At 37.1% G+C, this 23577-nt stretch overlaps 1 protein-coding gene across 1 annotated transcript in view; it reads left to right on the top strand.

Moving 5' to 3' along the window:
- The window catches only part of WDR49 (WD repeat domain 49), a gene marked incomplete at its 3' end in the record, with an annotated part of 135184 nt that overhangs the window by 28078 nt on the left and 83529 nt on the right, over positions 1-23577 (top strand). Inside the window, exons 5-6 of the mRNA XM_059686146.1 lie at positions 10310-10477; positions 12397-12545. Of these exons, the coding sequence (XP_059542129.1) occupies positions 10310-10477; positions 12397-12545 (317 nt within the window). The remainder of the gene's footprint in view (positions 1-10309; positions 10478-12396; positions 12546-23577) is intronic.

Raw genomic sequence — 23577 nt, 5'->3', positions numbered from 1 at the left:
TAGTGACTGAGTTTCTCTGATCTTAAGTGACATTTCTGTGTGTGATAGGATTAGGTATAAAACAGAAACTAGAGAAAGCCAGAACTTTCATAAACCTAGTCACCAATGAGTTTATTAGTTTCACAATATGCCTAATTTTTACGAAATTTGCATCTGATGGTCAAGATCCAGATGTGCGATGCCCACTCTAATATCTCCTTGGGTCCAGAAACTGAGGACTATGGTAATTTTCTCATTTCTAAATTTCTACACTAAATAATGCCCACGGAGAGGAATGGAAACTCACACTCTCATTGACTGCATTGTAGGTCTAGTTCTAATTTGCTTTGAAGAATAGAGTCAAAATGGACCCAGCCGATGGCTCTTATGGTAGTTTTACACTTTTTGGGTTTTAGGAGGTTAGTGATTCTTTAATGCATGACCCACAATAATAATATTTCATAAGAAAAAACTATTGATCATGCATTTTCCTTCAGTATAAATCATACCATGTCTTTGGTACCTTTTACCCATCCTTTAATTATGGCAGGATATTAATAGTGGAAAAAACAAAATATGTTATTTATTTATTTATTTTGGTCATCAACTATGTGTGACAGGCACACAATTGTGTGTTACATTTTCATAAAATGGAAACAAAAATCACAGTAGTAGAAACTGTAAGGGGCTATTGTAGCTGCTTCCAAACAGGCATGATATTTTAATACATAAACTAAAGACTAGATAGACTATGGTAATACAGTCATAGTTCTTAAAATCTCCTTGTGGTAGGTTTCTGGAAGTTTAGTGTATTATTTGAGCCCCAATGACCTTAAATTAATATGGATAATACAGAGAAGTAGCTAATAGAAATCTGTTTTTGAGAAGGTTGGGGATGTACCAAGCATGGTTTTAAAATTGAGATTTTTTTTTCTGAACATGAATAATTGTTTAAGTATCACTTTTATGCTCAGGGGAAGAATGTCAAGTTCTCACTCTAAACCCTGTCGCTCTTTCATTTAAACCTTTCAAAAAGCAACCCTGTTGGTGCAGTAAATTGCTCATGAGCATTTGTCTGTTAAGTTGAAGGACAGAGCTTTTCTCTTGGGCCATGTGAATTCATTGCTCATCTTGTTTACGATGTATGCTTTCTTATCTTTAGTTTTCTTATCTACTGACAAGAGAACATTGGAACTTAGTTTAGTATCAACAGTAGAGATTCCTGTTTAAAACATGAAGAATCCAACTTTAGAGTTTAGCCTCTAAATCACTGTAATTAGGAAATGGTTAAAGAAAAGTTTTATATGTGAAAAATAGTAGGGATCTTTGCTATCTAACCTGGATTATGTAATTTCATAGCTTTTGAATCAAAACTCATTGTAACTAAGTGGATATTCTTTAGAAGAATAACTGAGAAAACATATTTACTTTGGCCAGTTTATTTAAATTGTAGACTTCATGTGTCAATCAATCAACAATTATTTTTCTTTTATGTGCTTTAAAATTGCCTTAGGCATTGGAGACTGTAGAATTAAGAGTAATTATAGGCTTGACTCTCAAAAAACTTAATATATAAGGAGAAGGGAGGAAGCAGGAAGGAGTGAGAGGGGCTGGAGTCCAAAATAGGACAATGGGCTTCCTAGTGACTATGCTCCTTGGTCTGCAAGACTTACTCTCTCAGGAGCAAGTAAACATCGGCTGCTTTCATTTGATATTCTTTTTACCCCAGCAGCATGAATTGATATCCTCAGAACTCCTCAAGAACTATTTTTGCTGATTTTCTTCTCAGTGTGAGGACTAAATGTACAATTAAGAAAAGAAATACTTGAGCACGCAGGCTAATAATGTTTCACTGAAGCTAAGGATAGAATATCTATAAAACTGAAATGTCAAAGGAAAAACTCAGTTTCCGACATAAGAGTATTAGCTTAGTGCTTTACGATAAGGTTCCGACTTCTTATTTAACGCTTTGAGGTAGAAAATATTTTCATCTTGTTTGAGGGGTTCTGTGTCACATTTTAATGGAAAAATAATACATCCTGAAATGCTTGCAAAGTAGGTACAGATATTTCAGGCAATAGTGGCAAGATGTAAATGTCTTAAATCTCAGGGAATTTTCCTTTTTTTTTTTTTTTTTGGTCCCAAATAATTGCCTTCTCATGTAGACAGTATCATTGAAAACCACAGAATGGAGGTGCAGCTGTTGAAAGAGTGAGCATTCAACAGCCAACAATAAAAACTATGGATTCTTTATTACATTGAACTGTGTTTTGCCACCTTTGTCTGACCATGGCCAGGAGAAGATACAAAACAGTTTGAACTGATAGCGACATCACTAATTGCTGTGCTAATTAATGGCGCTGTGCCAGAGAATTTAGAATATGGATGCCAGGCTGTTTCCTCAGGGAGCCTTCATAATTGATAGGGACTAGGTTTGGAATCAGATTTAGTGTCTTGCTTGTGTGTTGTTCCACTTGGCTGTGTCTAAATCAGTCCTCTGGACAAAAAGATGGTGCACCACTGAGTTAGCTGGAACACCCACCTTTCCTGCCAGCCTCCTTGCTGCGTTCAAAGCAGTTGAAACCAGCTGCAAGCTGGTTGCCTAGGTTTGAATAAAAGAGGCTTCTCCCTGCAGCTTGTCCTGAGGCATGATGGAAGGGGAAGGTCCGTTTGTATCATGAACATGGATCTAATCAGCATTTTGTAAAATCATTAAATGAATTGCATTGTTTTAAAAATTGCTTACGAGTGATGAATTAGATGCACTTTGATTTTTAAAAGTGGAAGAGAGTTGTTTCTATCTTTCCTCTTTCAAATAGTAGTTGCTCAGAATATAGAGAGCCGCATGGTGGTCTCAAAGAATGGGACTCCAACTTCAAAATAAGAAATGCAACTGAAAACACACTCTCTCAAATAAGAAACATCAAAGGAAGTTCAAGGCAGGGTATTTTCCCAAGTCACATGACTCATAAAGTAAAAGTCCAGAGAATGATAAGAATTCCTAGTTAGACATGGCCCAGTTTTTACCCTGCTTCAGGTCTACCTGTTGGCAACTGACAGAGAGTGGTCTTGTTCTAGCTCACTCTAAGTGCACCTAATAGCATTACTTACTTAGTTTTTAGGTATAATTTTTCATTTTCAAATCACTTTCCTCACATTACCTAATTGCTATGATACAAGGGCATTTTGGCACATGTGAGGACTAGGATTAATGGTAGATTGCTTAATGTTTTCTAAATGGCAGAGAGCAGAAAAGTTGAAAGTTAGCATCTTAATGGACAGACATTATCAAGTTGTCTTTTTCTCCCTCAAAATATTATCTAACACAAATTTTTAGATAAAATGCATAACCTATTTTTCATGCATTTCTTTTATTTTGACCACATGCGCTTTTATCACTAAGTGCTATGTGGTATCATTTTGTGTGTTTTTAAGCCTTACATAACTATCACCCTGCTTGCATTCTCCTGCAATTTGTATTACTCCATGTTATGAGATAAATCTGTGTTGATTTAAATGGATTCCCCCCAGTATTTCTCAAGTTGTAGATTTTTCTACCCTTTATCTAGTCTCCTGTTGATGGACATGCAAGGAGCTTCCATTTTTTTTGCCACTACAAATCATGCTTCTAGAACATTCTTTACATGTTTCCTCATGCACATACATGGAGTCTTTTCAGCTCACATGCTTAGGGGTGGACTTGCTATGTTGTGGGTTTGAGTTCACGTACCTTTAATTGGCAGGGCTGCCACATATAGTTATGCACAACTTGGCCATCTGTTGCCAGATGGTTCTTCAAACTGGTGTATCAGTTTACACTCTCAACAGCAGGCATATGAGCTCCTGGTTGTCCACACCCTCACCAACCTTGGAATTGTTAGATGTTTACATTTTGCCCATCTGATGAGTGTGAAATACATTCATCAACTGTAGTTTTAATTTGCATTTTCCTGATTACTTGTGAGGATAAAACATCTGTCATAAGTTTATTGGCCATTTAGAATTTGTCTTCTGTGGATTACCTGGCATATTTTTCTATTGAATTGTTTTTCTTTTTCTTATTGATTTGTGCTTCTTTTTTGTCAGTTATGTGTGTTACAAATATCTTCTCTCAGTGTGAGGCATATTTTTCATTTTGTTTTATGGTGTTTTATTTATAAAAACGAGTTTTTAATTTTAGTGTCAAATTAATCAGTCTTTTTATAATTTGTGCTTCTTTTGGTGTATTGTCTTTTTTAAAAATCATTTTTTAATTTCTCAATTATAGTTAACATATAATATTATATTAGTTTCAGGTGCACACTCCAGTGATTAGACATTATATAACTTACTAAGTGATCATCCTGATAAATCTCGTACCCATCTGACACCATACATAGTTATTAGAATATCATTAACTACTAGAAGCCCAGCAGGAGAAATCATGTGGCTCCACCCACCCGCTTGCGCCCTGCTGTGCTTGCGCCCCGCCCACCTGTGCACAGTCCTGCCCACCCACACACGCCTTGCCACGCTTGTGGCCCCACCCACCTGTGTATGCCTCCTGTTGAGTTTGGTCATTGGTTGTTCTGCGTTACGGCGTGATGACCACAGGCCTTTTATGATATAGATACTGGTGACCTGGTGCACGGATTCGTGCACATTGAAAGGAAATTAATTAGAAGGTGGCCAGCAGGCGGGACTGGGTAAGACGAGCTGGACACACCCTGGAGCCAACCTTCCGTGGTCCCTCCCCAGTGTTTGCGGAGTGAGCAGGGGTCCCTCCAGCAGGTGGGGTCCCTCAGCCTGGCCTTAAGGGATCAGGCTGAAACTGGCTCTCCAACATCCCCCAAGAGGTCCTGGAGTGCGAGAGGGCATTTTGCAAAGTTGCTGTGGTACAGGGTGTGGAATGCAAATGCAAGTGTGCAGTAAACCAGATTCAGGGCCGACAGTACCCCAGCAACAACATAACCGACGGCCGAAAGTGGAATCGTGTAGCCCGCGAGGAATCAGGCTCCCTCCTCTCTTGTTTTGGGGTGTGTCACCTGAGAATCACTGCTGCCAAGTCACTGCAGCTTGGCAGCTCCTGCATTGAGCGTCTGTCCCCGGTGGTCACTGTGTGTCATAGTGACCGGTTGGACAGTAGGAGGAGCACTTAGCATATTAGCCTTTTATACACACACACACACACACTAATAGCCTGATGCATGAAATTCGTGCACTCAGGGTGAGGAGGGGTCCCCCAGCATGGCCTATGCCCTGTCACAATGTGGGAGCCCAGCAATCCACTGCCCCAAAAAGGTAGGCCCCGCCCACCCATGCAGGGCTTCTCGGTGGATTGCCTCAAAGAGGTAGCCAGGAGCCGGGGGAGGCCTGTGAACCCCTGAGCTGGGTCGCGGCAGAGGCCTGTGGATCTCTGTGTGCCTGAGGACCCCCGGCTGGGCCCGTGGTGGAGGGACCTCTCCGCACACCTGTGGACCCCCGGAATGCGAGCCTTATGCCTCCGGGCCAGTGCAGGGGGCGAGGACGCAGCCTGCTCAGTCCTTACATGACGGTATCCCGACCAATTTGCATATTATCTTATTGTTAGATAGATATATATTCCCTATGCTGTACTTCACATCCCTATGACTATTCTGTAACAACCAATTTGTACTTATTAAACCTTCACCTTTTCCACCCATCCTCTCACCCCCCCTTCCATCTTGCAACTATCAAAATGTTCTCTGTATCTATGAGTCTGTGTTATTTTTTTAGCAGAAATTAATTTTTCCCCTCTATCAATCCCCAAACTCACCAAGAATATTAAAAGCAAATAATTTATTTTTAATCAGCTCACCCCATTCCCTAGCCTGATATTTTAAAAAGATCATAACCTATCATTTCCTTTTCTATCTTAAGAAGGAGGAAAACATTTTTATCTATCAGATAATTTGATTTTAAGGAAATGGCTTTACTCTCACCTTTTACTCAGGCATTCTCAGGAGGTCTGGCATTCTACAATTTAATCAGAAACAAGTTCTCTCTTGCTTTAGAAATACAGTGTGAATTGTTGAGTCTCCAATATATAACACTACACACAGGCTCATAAATGTCACTTGGTTACCTGCAGATTCAAATCTTAAAGCTATACGTTGAATACCTGAGCAGAATGTACTTTTTTTTATATCCTCAAAGCTGAAGATGATACTTGGATATATTGTGGGAACATGTGACAAAGTAATTTTCTGGGTAGAAATAACTTATTTTGATTATACCATAGTGATATTAGGGAAGTTCAATGAATTTGAAGACATACTAGTGGTATTTGGTTTATACTTTAGATCTTATAATATTGCTTCACTGAGCCAAGTTACAATAACCCTAAGGATTTTTTCTAAACAAAGGGAATATTTTCAGTGAGGTTGCTTCCTAATGAGAACAATTGTCATCAGATTTTATACTGTTGGTACTTCTAGTAAAGTAGCAATAGTGGTGTTAGCAGGTGATCAGGGACCTCTATGCTCCTATAATTAATACTCCCCAGTGAGGCTCAAAGGTCGCATCTTCATAGGAACTGATCACTTCTGCATCCTCGTCTTCCTTCCTCCCTTCCTCCCTTCCTTCTTTGCTTCTTTTTTCTTTCTTTCTCCCGCTCTTTGTTCCCCTTCTTTTTCCTTTTTGTTTTTTAGAAGGAAAGACAGATCAGTGGTTCTCAACCTTCCTAATGCTGTGACCCTTTAATACCATTCCTCATGTTGTGGTGACCCCCAATTTCATTGTTACAAATTGAACATAATTAAAGCATAGTGATTAATCACAAAAACAATATGTAATTATATATGTGTTTTCCGATAGTCTTAGGCGACCCCTGTGAAAGGGCCATTCGACCCCCAAAGGGGTCGCGACCCACAGGTTGAGAACCGCTGCAATAGATGCAAGAAAAGGATAAAGAGAGAACAAAGAGGACATAAAAATACTGTTCCTAGGGGTAAATTACAAGATCAGGAAAGAGAAGACTCAATATAAAGTGGGGGCTTGGTCTGGGATTGAGGGTATGGGGGACATAAATGTAGTTGGTAATGAAAACCTCAGATCTTCATGCATGTGGCAGTGTGGCTTCGTGGGAAAGAATGATGCAGTAATGCAAAACAGAGGCCACAACCAAACAGGAGTGGGTTCAGTCTCATTTCTACCTCCAATTAGCTGCCTTCCCTTGGGCGAACTGGCTTTGGGCTGTCTATTTCCTCATCATAATCTATCTGCTGAAGATGATCGCAGGATGAAAGCACCTGGCATGATGCCTAGTACAGGGGAGACATACAATAAACGATCCTAATAATTATTACAAAGAATTTGTAGGCTGAGGGAGATTGCATAATGGGAGATGAGCAAGAAATAAACCATCCAGGCTCATTCCAGGCAGACTGGAGAAGTAGACCATTTTGGTCTTTAGTGGTGCTTCAGGCTTCATGACACACTTTTCGGTGAATTATTCTGTGTGCCTAGTGCTCAGTGAGGCAGCTCTGCTTTGGTTCCCCTTCCGAGAGTCTCCTTTGTACCACCCCAGTCCTTCTCTTTTCTTAGACATTGTGCTCAGGCATTGATTAGGAGAACCTAGCATCAAAGGCCAGTTAATCTCATTTAAGGGTGTAGAAGCTACAACATGAGGCTGAACATCAGTAATTGAAATTTTAAGAATCACTTGAGAAAGCCAGTGAAGTGTTTCAACAATCCACAATTACCTTGTAGCTGAAGGCTCATCACCTGAGGTCTTCAGATATACCATGGTAGGCTTTGTGAGTGAAGGTGGAGAGGTTCCTAAAATCCTGGTGTTTCATACGAAATGTTACGTGCATATCCATCTTTCTGGTGGAGAGGGTATATAACTTTCATCTGACTTCCAAAGGGACATTTGATCTAAATTTTAGGAGCTATGAAGTAATTCTCTGGAGTATAAAATAATGTCAATACTCTGTAGAATGTATTATGGTGTTTGCTACTTAACGTGTGGTGCTTAGCAAGCATTAGCAGTAACAACTGGGGGTTTGATAGAAATGCAGAATCTTAGGTTTACTGAATGACAAACTGCATTTTTATACCGATCTGATCCCCTGGTGACTCATATTGAAATTTCAGAAGCTCTGCTCCAGTGGTAGGAGATCATGCTCTGCATTCTGAATTTGTACGTTAGCTCTGCCAAACGTTATGTAACATTAAACGGCACCAAAGTCAGAGTCAGAATACTTGGGCTCCAGTGCAGAGTCTGACAACCATCCGTTGCTGACTGGCCAAATCATGGAACGCGCCTGGGTCGCTATTGCTTCATCTGTAAAATAAAGTAGATTAGTCCTGTTTCAGCTCTAAATTCTGGAGTTTACCTTGCTCCCCAACATGTGCTTTATCACCACTTCTCATCAATTGAAATGATATCTTCTTGTCAACACTCACCAAATGTCTTCTAAACCCCAAAGCCCACACTGCTTTGTTCTTTTTTGAACTTGTATTATACTTTCTGTACCACTCAATTGATCACTTTATTAGTTTTTTCTAGTTTTTGATTTACATCTTTTATCCCAAGCTTGGGGGCATCCAGACTGTGTACTTCTTCTCTTATTAACTTTGTCATAACACAGAACACATAGTGGATGCCAATAAACCTTTGAAGACTGGATGCCATATTTTGAGACACATTGAATACTCTCAATCTTATTAATTTATTTTTAAATTGGTCATGTTATGCCAGATATTTCATAGTGAGGCAAATATGAAGTATATTAAATTAAGCTATTCACATAATGTAATATAGGCTCTTAAATGAATAAATTCTAGTTTTATGAACTCAACAGAAGGTTAGAGGAAAAGAAATGTATTGAGTTATCCTGCCTCTCAAAATTTTCTTACCTTTAGTAATTAAATATATATGTATATATATATATGTATATATGTATATATATACATATATAATGTATATATGTGTATATATATATATAATGTATATATGTATATATATGCCATGTCTAGCATAACCAACAATACAAAACCAATACTGTGGTGCTCACTTGGAGAAATAAAAATTTAAAAATATCTTAAAATGACAGAGGGTATAAGACTCCTGTGTTAAAGACAAAAGGATATTATTGCTCACAGCATAGCAAGCAACATTGGCATCAGCATATTTGTGTCAGTTCCCCTTGCTAGCAAGTCCCACAGCAGCAAAGCATGGTCCCAGGTGAATACTTGCACATGCAGTGGGCTGTGTTACAGGAAAGACACCCCAAGCTTAGAGAAGCTGAATCATTTTTACTGAACTTGGTGCATGTCTGCCTTTTATTCCAGAGAAACACAATATTTTTCTTATTCTGGGTAGTAAGTTTGTGTACATTTTGCTGCAAAGAGAGACACCAAATCTACATTTCAAGGTTTTTTCCTAAGCAAATGTCTTTGAAAAGATGGTCTGGAACAAAGAGAGTCAGTGATTAGTTTCAAAAGAAGTGCAGTGCATTGAGAATTGTTTTCCAGCAGTCTCACTCTTGTATTTATATAATATAGAGATCAGGACTATTTCTAAGGGCCATTCTATTAAAACAACATTTTTCAAGCTGTGCAAAGTTACAACATCCTTCTTTGTCCTAAGGCAGGAATTTGATTTTGAGGTCAAATCAGAAATCCTTCAACTCTGGGCACAAATCATTGAGCAAAATGTATAAGCGAATGTCATGAGGGCAGCCATGGTTGGAAGTTGGGAAAAGATCTTTGCTTTTGGAGCCCGAGTCTGAAAGAATGGAAAGGTTCTCCTGAACAAAGAGTTCTCCCTTTCCTTGCTTGGGAAATAGGCTTTTGCTCCACATTTTCTGGCACTGGGTCACGAGGAAGGCAGGAATAGCCATTTTACCCAGGTCTCTAGCTGTGTTTGTGAGTCTTCGCAGGGAATTGAGCCCTGGCTGTCTCACTCTCAAACATTCTAGACCAGGCACAACTTAAATAAGCCATGGTTTGGGCATGAGCTGGAACTCTGAGAGAAGCAGATGGCTGTTAAGCTCCTGTTTGCCTGCCTCAGACCCAGGAGGAAGAACCCAGGGATTTGAGCAATTACTTACTCATCTTCGATCCCCAGAATTCCATATAATTAGAGTGATTAATATTTTTTCCTGGCATGTCTTCAAATTAAAATATTCAAGGTAGCCTTAGGTTGGGTAAAAAGTTTAAATGCAGACCATGTTGTAACTTTCCACTGTGAGTTCTTTAATGGGAGGTCGGTGGAGGGGTAATCTGAGTTTAATTTTTAACTATACATATTAAAATGGTTCTATTTTGTTCATGTCTTGTGAGAAATCAATTAAATATTATTTTCCTTTTTTTTTAATATCAGTTACTTACAATGCCTCTTTAGATGCCATCATTTCCAGCACAACCAACAGTACAAACACTGTGGTGCTGGCTTGGAGAGAAAAACCAAAAAAGCATCTTCAAATGACATCTTTCAACATTGCCCAGGGCATTCATGCTTTTGATTACCACTCTCGGCTCAATTTAATTGGTACGTAAAATAAATTATGATAACTACAGGGGCCTCATAGATAGTCTGGATGCCTATTTGTATGCGCGAAGCCTCTTCACCTAGTTGCTTTATTGCCAGAGAGACCAACTTGAGAAGCTTACATTTTATTGCCTGAGAATGTCTGATAATGATGCATTATAATGCACGGTGTACATGAGCTACACTGGGGTGAACATATGAGGAAGTGCCCAATTCTTTAATGAGTGTTTTTATTAGCACTGGTAGGGTAGTAAAGTGATACACAGAAAGAAGACAGTTTGTGCATTGTCTGCGATTCTACCATCATTCTAACACATCCAAAAGCTTAACCGCCCCCCCTGCCCCCAATACATGATTTTCCTTGCTACCCATTCCCCACCCACATACACATGAACTTCAAAATATAGAACATTTTCACCTTTCAGAATACAACCTCTAGTGGTTTTTGAAAATTTTCAGGTTATCCTAGCTGTAGTTTATTAAAGAAGAGTTTTTCTCTTGATATACAAGAACATAGTTTAGCTGTGGAAATAAGCTATAAAGCAGCGGTTCTCAACCTGTGGGTCGCGACCCCTTTGGGGGTCGAACGACCCTTTCACAGGGGTCGCCTAAGGCCATTGGAAAACACATATATAATTACATATTGTTTTGTTATTAATCACTATGCTTTAATTATGTTTAATTTGTAACAATGAAATTGGAGGTCACCACAACATGAGGAACTGTATTAAAGGGTCGTGGCATTAGGAAGGTTGAGAACCACTGCTATAATGGGTTTCAGGCATTAACTGTTTAAATATATAGACATTTGAAAGCTGATAATTTGGTATGTATGATATTAGATCAAACATTATTAAAAAAGTGAGGCACTATTGAAAAATTAATAGGGTAGTTATAGAGAATGACCATATGTGGTCTACAGAAGGGATCATTTTAACCCTCATTCAGTAACTAGCATTCATATGAAGAGTACTGATAAACTTCTGTTAATAGATACTAAGTATCAATTTAGGTACTGAGTCCCTACATTTCCAACAATAATAGCTGACAACTATAGTAAAAGATACTCAGAATATGAATTCAGGAATCTGCCAACATTAAACTTTCAAGGAGTATTGCTAATTTATTAGAGAATGCTGGGGAGGTTGGTGAATTGACTTTGGAATGACTCAAATATCAGGCATTTCATTGACTGATTGATTGCTTAGGTCAACCCCTTTCCACTGATCACTATTTTGTACCTGGCCAGTGCTGACAAAATGAGGGTGAATAAGCCAGCTCCAGCTGGCCCTCTCTGAGGGCACAACAAAGAATGATCTTCTGGTTTCTGCATAGACCCAAAGAAGCTCTGTGGTCCCTGCTCCTGACATGCTCCCTGAGTACAGCCAATTTATGTTTAAAAAAATACCGTATTCTCTCAATTAAACAAGTCAAAAATATATTTGTGCTTCTTGTTTGCTTGTAAATAATCATTTACACGGCAGTGAAAATAATTTATTTCTTTTTAGTTTTTTAAAAACCTTAAATTTAGATTCATTTAGAAGCTTTGAATATTGTTTAGTTCTTTCTTACTCCTGGGATAACTAATATCTATGTTCCTAAGCAGTGTTGGCTGGAGGGGGGAAATATAAGGACTAGAAAGCAGGATTTTGTCCCCACGTGGGTGGGTCACTGGCTGCTTCCTAGACGGTACTGTGTTGGCCTTTCACCTCATGAGTATCTCTCCCCCTGCTCCCTTGGTTTCAGCTATTTGTATGATAGAGCTCATGCCCCATGAGTCTGGGCTGTTGGGCAATGACAAGATTTTCCATCTTTTTGAGACTGGCACTTGTCTACAGATATAAGATACGTTCATTTCAAAAAGAAAATGTGGGCTATTAATGTTACTAAAAACATTTTTTCTTTCTGATTTTGATTAGCAACTGCTGGCATTGACAACAAAGTCTGCCTTTGGAACCCCTATGTGGCCTCTAAGCCAGTTGGTGTTCTCTGGGGTCACTCAGCCAGTGTAATAGCTGTCCAATTCTTTGCTGCAAGAAAACAACTTTTCAGCTTCTCCAAAGATAAAGTAAGTAACATTGTGCATTTATGTGATTCTGCTTCCCCAGTTCTACTCAAATCTATCATTGATACTCAATTACTTTAAGAGATGGTTTAGATTTTAAAATATACTGGCTAACTACTATGTCTTTGGAAATTTACATTTGCAAAATATACTGATGTTCACGTAACAATAGTCCTAGGTAGTGGGACAAAGTATTTCATAAAAATTTTAAAAAATTATATACTCATGAATTTAATTCATATTAGTGAGCTCTTAATAGGTCATATCTTGAGAGTTTCAAGAGTTTTCACTAATTCAATGGAAGAAAGACAGAAATGGGGACGAGGAAATGTTACTTTGGTGAGACACAGCTGATTAGCTGTTGTTGCTTCAGTATCGAAGACTCAATAAGTAAGAAATTAAAGTTAATCTGAAGAATGTCAAGTACATTAAGAACATTTAAATTAAGCATATCAGTTCATTTCTATTTGATATTGATGGGATATTTTAAATATGATGGAAAAAACACGGCACTGGAGCCAGATAGTCCCTGTTGAATTCTGACCACATTATTTACTACTTATCTCCCCTCAGGAAAACGTCTTAATCTCTAAGAATCCATCATTTGTTCCTCTGTAAAATTTCCACTTTACACAATGCGTGACTTCTAGATCTAGTGAACATGTATAGATTTCAAGACACCTGGTTGTGAAGCAATAGGTTTTGGGGGGCAGCTTCTGACACTCTTCCAGTGAATCTAACCTTTTTATTCTAAAGTGCTATATAAAAACCAGAAATTCATCTTCAGCTCCTAACCTCACCCGACCCATAAGTCCTGCCAAATGAACATATTTTACTGTGTTCCTGTCACATAAATCCTCTCCCTTTCCTTTAAGCTTCGCCAATCAACTGCTAATTCCTGCCACCATTCAAATCCCAAATCTCATCTTCCCTTGCTCTAAATACTACAAAGCTTTACTAACATAGCTCCCCACTTTAAGATGGGTCTGACTTCAATCTCCCCTCCATTAAGAACATTTCTACAACCCTCATCTTTTCCCTTGCTCTAACCATCAATTCTAAAATGCTCGCTCTGTTATATAAAGCCCTCCCCCAATCTGCTTCCTGCTTTCCTCTTCCGTTCATTTAAGGCTCCAGCCAGATCCACCTCCTGGCTGCTTTCACGGTGCTGCCTCATGGCTTTGCAGGATGCTCTTCCTTCTGCCTTCAGTCCCCTCTCCTCTATGACCAATAGGCACATTCCTAGCTGTCCTGGAAGTTTCAGACTTTGTGGAGTCCTTCATACACCCCTAGGTGTTTCCCTGCACTCCCGTTGCTCCTGTGTGTCCCTCATTGGCGTCTGTGTCATGTGGAACTGAAAGAGTTATTTGCTTCCTTAAGCAGGGTCAGGATCTTTTTCCCTTGTGTTCTATCACAGTGCTTGGCACCTTGTAGTGTTAGGTCCATGATCAGTTGTTGACAGCTTGAAGGGAAGACACATTACTGTGAATCGCAAGTACCAAAGAAACTCAGAGTGAAACCTTGTTTTGATGCCCTACTCAGATTTAGTTTTTATTTTTTTGAGATCGTTTAGCACTTTGCTCTAACTTTCATTATTGAATTTAAGACAAATTGTCTTGTATACTGAAGGTTGTATATGTACATATTGTATTCTAGAGGAAAAGATTACTTGGGGAGTTGATTTTCGTGTTTCCCAGGAACTTTCACACATTCGTACACATTAAACACATGTTAAATACATAATATATAAGATAGTGTAATTGTCAATTAACTGATAGAATTTGTGAAGTTAGGGGCTAAGTCTTCTTTTGGATTGTGCCATGCATATAGAGGTCCTCAATAATTCTTGAGTAAATAATAAATTTATTTATTAGTTAAATTAAAAATATCTATCAAACATAAATATAAATTAAATACCAGATATTTTATCATTACAGAGTTCTCTAAAAGGTTTGATAAATTTAAAGGCAAGGTAAAAAAAAAATGTCCTTAGAGTCAGAATTGATTGTGTACAGCTACTATCAATGTTAAGACTACCTGGCCTCTTTCAAAGCATTTTATCTTTCTATTTTTGCTTGGACTTCTAAAAGCATTACATTATAATTAAGCTTGTCATGCTGTCTTTCACATTAGTCTGAATCCATTTTCCTTTGATAAATGCATGATAATCACAGTCTTTATGTCTTCACAACAAACAACAGGGCTTTCTGCTCTCAGGGTAAGCCTCTGCTTTATTGCCATAAAATTATTTTGGGTATTTTATAGACTGGGGATAAGTTAGGGAACAGGGAAAATGAAAGGAAGCATCCTTTTTTAAAAAGAGCCTTTGAGTGAACCATGTTTTGGTCAATGAATTGCTAAATTAGAGGATTTTCAGAGCAAAGTAAGGTAGATCGAAATAATTTCCTCCCAAAATGATCTGAGACTAGTTCTCTTTTGGAAGACTGCTCTATTACCACTTTCCAGTGCTGAATAAGCAGTAAGTTTATCCCTATAGAACTTGGTAGCATACTAAATAATTGTCCAAGGGCATTTTTTTTTTTTTTTTTTGCGCATTCCAAACTGCCTCATAAAATGGCAGTCACGGAGGGCAAGGCCCTGCTGGAAGCCAGCAACTTGGTCATTTGATGAAGGAATCACCATGGGGAGTGAGAGGATTTTCAGCCCAGGGGTTGATATTCCAACCAGTGGACCTGATTAGGCTTTTCTGCTGTTCTTAACCCTTTTCTCCTGGGATACTAATCCTCACTTACCCACCAGAAGCAGATCACGCTGTAACTTAATCCTTTGTTTGAGGTTCTGATTTTGCCCAGGGCCTGGTGTGTCTGTATTGCAGTCCTAAGGTTGGGAAGGAAAATACAAAGTTAGACTTTTGTGTTGGTGCCTCCATCTCACCTGTTTGTCTTCCTTTTCCTTCTTTATCACACCCCCTCCCCCCATCTTCAACTTCCCTCTATTTACCCAGGAATAATCATTTTCATTTTGTCTTAATTATGTAAGTACATGAATGAATACCCTCCCATAAATATTACATATGAAGAACCATGTAATAAAAAAGAGTATATTCTTCCTGCTAACTTCCCTTTCAAATCAATTCCTCTCTCCCTAAATAGCTATTAACAGTCGATGTGTATATTCTCATATTGTGTTATTATGACTTAATATATTGTATTATTGTGTATGATACAGTTATCATATATTATTATATATATCATTCTATGTGTGTGTACAAATACAATTTTTTTTTTAGTTTTCTGGTAAATAGTATCACAGGAATCATATTTTTCTGCAACTTGCTTTGCTCTAAATAATCTCTCCTAGAGATCTTCCCATGTGAGTATACATAGATCGAATTTTTACCTGCTACATAGTAATTTATAGTATGGATGGCCATAACTTAATTGTTTAATCAACTATGTATAAAAAGACATTGTTTCTATTTTTTTTTACCTTTATAAACCAACTATCACACACACACACACACACACACACACACACACACACACACACCATTCATACCTCATAAGTAAATTTCTTTGTGATAAGTTTCTAGAAGTTATGCTATTGGGTCAACAGAAATGCACTTCTTAAAGAATTTTTATAAATATTGGTGATTTCAACTAAGAAATGTTGCACTAATTGGAATCCTCATTCGGGGTGTATAAAGATCCCAGTTTCCCTAAGCTCTTATCAATAGTCGATACCATTGATTTGTTCCTCTTTTTGTGAATCTGATGCTAAAACATTAGGGTAAATTTTTTTTCAAATATTTATTGGCCATTTGCATTTCTTGTGTTTTTTGTGTGTGCATTATCTGATCATGTCTTTTATCTTATTAGCTAGACTTTGTCTTTTTCTCATTGATTTATTGTCTGAAAAATATTTTGGTTATTCTTTATTTATAAGATGCAAATATGTCTTTCATGCTTATATCCTTTACCCTTGTTTATATCATTTTTCTCATTAAAATATTTTTAATTTTTATAAAATTGAGTCTTAAGAAATTATTTTCTTTATGGCTAAGGATTGTGTATCTAGCTTAGGAATGCCTTTCACACCTATTCCTATAAAAATTCTGTTTTATTTTCTACTAATACTTTTTATGCTGTAGAATTTTTTTGCACTTAACTTTGTTGTTTATTTTTGTGTGACGTTTTTGTTTTCTACAAATGGATATCCAAGATTATTTTTTAAATAATTTCTCTCTCATTGGTTTGGAATGCTATTAATTTCATCATTTGTAGTACTGTATATGCATGAATTTGTTTCCAGATGCTTTATTTGTTCCATCAGTTTACATGTCTTTTCCTACACTAACTTACTACTATTTAACTAGCATAGCTTTACTGTACATTTTGATACCTGGTAGTGCAACTCCTACTTTTTATGTTTTTCTTTTTTTAATTTTAACTATTGTCTGGCATTTTATTCTTCCAAATAAGTTTAGGATCAATATTTATGTTCCATAAAAACCATATTAGTATTTGAATTGAAATTTCATTGAATTTGATATTTTGACATCTTTAAAACATTGAGAAAGCACATCCTGTATTTACCCACTATTCATTCTTTTAACTGTTTTTCAGAAAAAAAGTTATGCACAAATTTGTTTCCTATTCTTTGCTTAGGTTTTCCCTTCCTATTTTAGAAAACACCCTTATATATATTCTTAACTTTATTTTTATTTATTTATTTTTAAAATATATTTTATTGATTTTTTACAGAGAGGAAGGGAGAGAGATAGAGAGCCAGAAACATCGATGAGAGAGAAACATCGATCAGCCGCCTCCTGCACATCTCCTACTGGGGATGTGCCTGCAACCCAGGTACATGCCCTTGACCGGAATCGAACCTAGGACCTTTCAGTCCGCAGGCTGACGCTCTATCCACTGAGCCAAACCGGTTTCGGCAATATTCTTAACTTTAAAAGGGGTGCTTCTAATGGGGGTGTCCCACTCTCATTATAACCCATACACTGAGTTTTTAATTTTATCATCGTTTTTTAAAAATAATTTCAAAACTGCTTGGCAATTGTGAATAGTCTTTCATTGTTCATTTTTTGGAATTTTGACTTTTAGCTCTTTAATTTCATAATATTATTTTACATCCTTATCTGATAATTTCAATGTCTGGAGTCCTTGGTGATTCAAAAGCTGAGAGTTGCTATTCTGGTGATTCTACGTCAGGGTGACTTCTTACCTTTTATATTTGGTTATCTTTTGTAAAAGAAAATATGTTTTTATTGATTTTTATAGAGAAAAAAGGGAGAGGGATAGAGAGATAGAAATATCAAAGAGAGAGAAACGTCATCAATTGGCTGCCTCTTGCACACTCCCTACTGGGGATCAAGCCTGTAACCTGGCCATGTGCCCTGACCAGGAGTGGACCTGGTGATCTTTTGGTTCATGGGTTGATGCTCAACCACTGAGCACACTGGCCGGGCTGCTTATCTTTTATTGTTACTTTGTTCTTTGCTGTTGCTAAACTATGGGCATTCTGAGGAACTAAATGGAAGATGCTTTGCTCAGAGGAGATTTATATTATTTTGAAAGTGGAAACGAGGAAAACTTGTCCTGAGGCGACTGCATTCTCCTTTTCCATCATCCAGTTTAATCGAGCAGTCTCTTGCCTCAGTGCCCCATCTTGCTGCTGGTCCAAGGCGTAGGTGCCTGGTTGTCGTCTCTGCTTTTGTGCCTACCGTTCACTGTCTCCATCTTGAGTTTGTTTCTTTTCATCTCTTTCTTCTTTTAGAACAGTGGAGCTTGTCCCCACTCCCTGAAGGCCCAGCAAGGCAGCAGTTATGTTTTATTCAGGGTTGTGTTTCTTTGAAGCAGGAAGGCCCCCTACGGAAACCTACTCTGCAGTCATACTCAAACCAGAGTTCCTTTGTTCTACCTGTTTTTTATTTATTTCCTTCGAAGCTGTGGTTAGTATAAATTTTAAGAACTTAAAAAAGAAACTTCAAGTGTTAAAATTTACTTTGTAAAATAAAAGAGGAACTGTGATCTTTGAAAAGCAAAGTTAGAAATCTTTTTAAAGACAAGCAAAAATTTTGTTCCCCCTCCCAGTATTGTGTGAATAATGAGAATGGAAAAAATCAATTTCATTGAAAATTTAAAATTCCCCCAATGAACTTTTATTCTAAGAAAGAGAGCACCTAAAATGAAATGTTGACATTAGTTAGATGTATTGCTAAATTTGAACTGGGAAATCAATGCGATTTCTGCAGAACAATACATAGTGTTAGAAAACATTTTGAGTTTTTCAATGTCAATGTCAGAATCCACAAACAAACACATCGTAAAAATCTGAGTCCTACAGCTGTATGTCTTTTCTCATTTTTGTTAAAAAGAATGAAAAAAGAGAGAGAAGAATAATGGTTACGGTAACAATTTAAAAATGAATAGCACAAGAGAAGATTTTAATTTGTGATTAATATTTTATTTGACTTCAGTATTGGAAAAATAGTGAAAATATTTTTTTAAAGGAAGATTTGTTATTTGACTTTAAGATAAAATGTTAGCTGAGGCATCTTGCCAGCATATATCATGTCAAACAAAATTGCCTTTAACTAGTTACTGATTATGCTTTTGTGGATTATCCAAAGGCTCAAATTCTAAATAAATGGACTTGTTAATACATAAAGGTGTATTCAGGAAAACCAATGCTCTCATTTCCTGTTATCCATTATCTGCACTTAGGCTATACATTTCTGTGGATTACCCCTGGAAACCTGAGCTGCTGCACTGTTGTTCTCAAAATCCCCTAGTGATATATATTCTCTCCTTTTTATTGTCATTTTATATCCATTTCCTGCAGAATGGCAGGAGTTAGTAGTAAATGTTTGATGATTCCATAGAGTCATCTGAGTCTGTCTTCTACTTTCCCCTCAGTCTTATATTATTACTAGAGGCCTGGTGCATGAAATCCGTGCACTGGGGTGGGGGGTGTCCCTCAGCCTGGCCTGTTCCCTCTCACAGTCCAGGACCCCTTACTCCTTATTGCCCACCTGCTGGCTGCTCCTTACCGCTCGGCTTGCTGCTCCTTAGCGCTCGGCTTGCTGCTCCTTAGAGCTGCTGCGGAGGTGGGAGAGGCTCTCGCCACTGCCGCTGTACTCGCCAGCAGTGAGCGCGGCTTCTGGCTGAGGACCACTCCTCCTTTGGGGCAGCTCCTGCGTTGAGCATCTGCCTCTAGTGGTCAGTGTGCATCATAGCTACCGGTCGTTCTGGTCATTCAGTTGAAATGGTCGCTTAGGCTTTTATTATATAGACTAGAGGCCCGATGCACGAAATTCGTGCAAGAGTAGGCCTTTCTTCCCCCGGGTGCCAATACCAGCTCCCCTTGGGCACCTGGGACCGGGCTTCCCTCGCAGCCCTGGCTTCATCTGGTAGGTCATCCGGAAGGATGTCCGGTCTAATTAGCATATTCCACTTTTATTATTATAGATAGTCTCATTAAGACTATGTGAGATGACTCTGCCCATCTCTGGCCGGGAGCAGGGAGGGGTTCTTCAGCAGAACAAGACTAAGAACACGGTGATGTCCGTTTCTTTAGTCCAGTTTTCCTGACATACCTCCTTGAGTTTGTTAGAATTATTATTATTTTTTAATCTTTAGATAATGGGCTGGGCAATTTCAGTACATTCTAGACTAAATTGGCAAAACTTCAGAGCTGTCAGGGACCATTTGGTAAATGGTGAGAGGTAACATCACATAGCCAAGTTGAGAAACCTGAGTAGTTTAAAACTAGGATCTGGGTGTCTAGAGTCTCAATAAACTGGTTTCTAGTTCTAGTTCATATAAGTAATACAATATTTGCTTTCATAATCCTGCATTATTAAACAGCTAATAGTTGAAAAAAGATAAAGATTAAATAGAAAAAATGTCATCATTCTTATGTGAATAGCTAAATTTTACCTTGATATAAAATCATAAGCTTAAATACTTATTCTTCCTAATATAAAATAGAGATGAAATAGAGAGACTTCAAATATGGCATTTTCAGGACTTCACTTAGTAAGTCTGGACAAACACCACAAGTTCTTAGTTATCATGCTATAACTAGAAATAGTATAGTTTAGTTGAAAATTTGTGAAAAATATTAAAAACACACACAATTATTTAATTGTAATTTTTAAACTTAGGTCTTTGTCAGTTTATTTATTTTTACTCCTAAGAATAAAGAAAACTTCCTTAGGATTTCTGGAATAGAAATTGACATTAAATATTGTCCTTTCTAAGCTATAGCCTCATTCTTTTCCAAAAGTCAACTTGAATGTAAAAGAAGAGATTCACAAACATTAACTAGATATTTAAGTGACATTTTGTCAAAGGACTGGATTAATAAAACTCCATTAATATAAGATTTTTTTCATGATTAAAAGGATATAGACTACTTAAGAAAGAAGGGAAGTACAGTTATCTGGTTTAAAGCCAAGCCACATAATATTACTGATTAAGCTGAGAGTAATATTTCTCATTCAAGGAGATTAGCATTGACCTGAAAACCAAGTAGAGAAGTTAAGGTATAATACAAAGGAAATACTTAGGAAATTAAAAAAGAAATACTAATGCCTGATCCCCATGCTCAGAGATTATAATTTAATTGGCCCGGGAAAAGGGCACATGCATAGGCAATTTCTAAAGCACCTTGGGTATTTCTAATGTCAAGATTAAGAACCACTGGTACTGAGTGTGGTTGAAAACTTATGGGGGGGGGCACATATCATGAGGTGATTTCTAGGAAAATGCTGGAACATTGTTATATACATTGATGGCAGCTTATCAATGCTGTTGCTTTGATTCTCAGCAGAGAGAAAAATTAAAGAATTAAAGACAAGGTGGTGTTGGTAGGATCATTCATTGAGGGAGTTCTCCAGTTAAAGGGAAATCAAAACAATGATATTTATTTTGAGAAAAACTAATGAATATACACAATCTGATAAAAATATCTCTAATAGCAAGAAGTAACTCACCATAGACTAGAGAGGTTATTGCTCATCTATTTAAGATTTTTATTTAATTTATATGACTAAATGTCAACAAAATATTAAAAGCCAATATAAATTACTTGAACAATACAGTGAAAATTATTCTGGGGGAACTACAGTGCATTAATACTGTTGAGTTATTGTTAATCTATACTCAACTATGCCTCAGATAATTATTCTGACATGAAGTTAATTTTTATATTTTAGAACAGGGTTCATACTAAATAAGACAGAATTTTGGACAATGAAGGCAAGACTATCATAAGTAATATGAGTGTTTGAGAATGACCTAGATATGTCTAGTCCTATGGCTTTAACATTCTAAAAATAGTTTATCAATTCTATTTATATTTAGGACACATTAAACTCTATTTGCAAGTCTTGCTTCTTGTAGAATCTATATTTCTGAGGATAAACATTTTCTGAAAAGCTACCAGAATATTTTAAATAAAAATAATTTAGTAATTTTTAAGAATCATAATGAGTTATTTAATAAAAAAATCCTGATAAGAAAACCCAACTTACTTTATACTTATACAGGGTGGGACAAAAGTAGGTTTACAGTTGAGAGTAATTAAAACATAAGAGTCTATTTTTGTATTATTACTTATTAATTATTGTATTATTTTCAATATGAACAATTATAAACCTACATTTTTGTCCTACCCTGTATATTCTCAGAGGAAGAAGAATTGGCAATGATGTTTAAGAATTGATTAGGTCTGTTTAAGTTTGTTATAAGTGTTGGTAGATGGAGGGGCTACTGTATACCTCAAGCATAATTATTTCTGAAAGATATGTGAAAAATTCTCATAAATATCATTGTAGAGTGTATGAGATCTGTAATTAGTTGAATAACCATGTAGAAGTGAGGCAAGTTCTTTTTTTTTATGGGAGTGCTATATTCTTGGACTTGTCCTAGACAAGTCCAAGAATATAGCTGTATAAAAATATAGTTATTAGGTGAGCTACAACCTTCAATAAATTTAAATATATTTATTGAACCTCTACTATGTCCCATGGGATATGTGAACAAATTAAGAAGAAATTATCAATATAATTGAATTATGATCCAAATTATATTGTCACATTGTAACTCTGAATCAAGACTAGGACAAATGCTATTTTTAGCTTAAGATACCAGATTTTTGAAGATAGGATGGTAGACATCTCATTTGATTATTTGTTCATCATAATAAAATCTAGCATTTTACTTGATTAGGATCTCAAGGTAAGTGAAATGCATGATGGAGTAGCTTAATCAGCTAATGAAAAAAATAGGCTGCTTTAGAGAAGTCATAGTAACTGTAAGGGTGGTGAGAGTCGCCTGCAATATTAACTCAATTCTGAGCACATTGCTTAAAACAAATTCTTGAGGATCTTAAGGTGTTCATCTTATGTATCTGTGAGTTAAGAGTTAGTTTAAAATCTATAGTGCATTAATTAATGTGTAAGTACATTTTTTAAATTATGATAACCAATAGGATTGAAGAATAAAATGTTTAGATTGAGAGAAATGGGAAGAGAAAGAGAGAAAAGGAATGTTAATAATGCCTCTTTTTTCAGAGTGAGAGTCATTAGATATGTGAGTGATGTGAATATGCTACCTATACATGCACACACATACACATACTGTCATTATTTGGTGTCATGGAGAAAACCAGACCCCCAAAAGATAAAGAAGGCTGTCTCAGAGGAGTGTTACTGAGGTTGAGAGGCCTGGGCCGGGAAAAAAGTCTGTCAGTGCCATTGGATTTTATACCATCGCCATATCCTACTATGGCTTTTAAAAGTAAAGAGAGTCTGGATGACCATCCTCCCCTGGAGAGAAAGTGGAAAAAAGACAAAGTGAGAGAATAGAGAGGCTACCAGGGTGGAGTGGCTGATAACATGATGGTTGAAGGAGCTGGGATCATTTAACCCAGATAAGAGGCAGAAGAAGAGGTTTATGCAGATGGGAGAAAAGAGGACAGGCTAGAATCAGGAGCTAGAAGAGGATGTCTTTGGTGAACATATTTAGTAATTACTGCAGAAATTTCTATCCTG

Source organism: Myotis daubentonii, chromosome 3, assembly GCF_963259705.1.
Source record: "Myotis daubentonii chromosome 3, mMyoDau2.1, whole genome shotgun sequence".
NCBI classification, from domain to species: domain Eukaryota; kingdom Metazoa; phylum Chordata; class Mammalia; order Chiroptera; family Vespertilionidae; genus Myotis; species Myotis daubentonii.
Note: the sequence above shows the minus strand (reverse complement) of the source record. Positions and strands in the feature narration are given on the sequence as shown.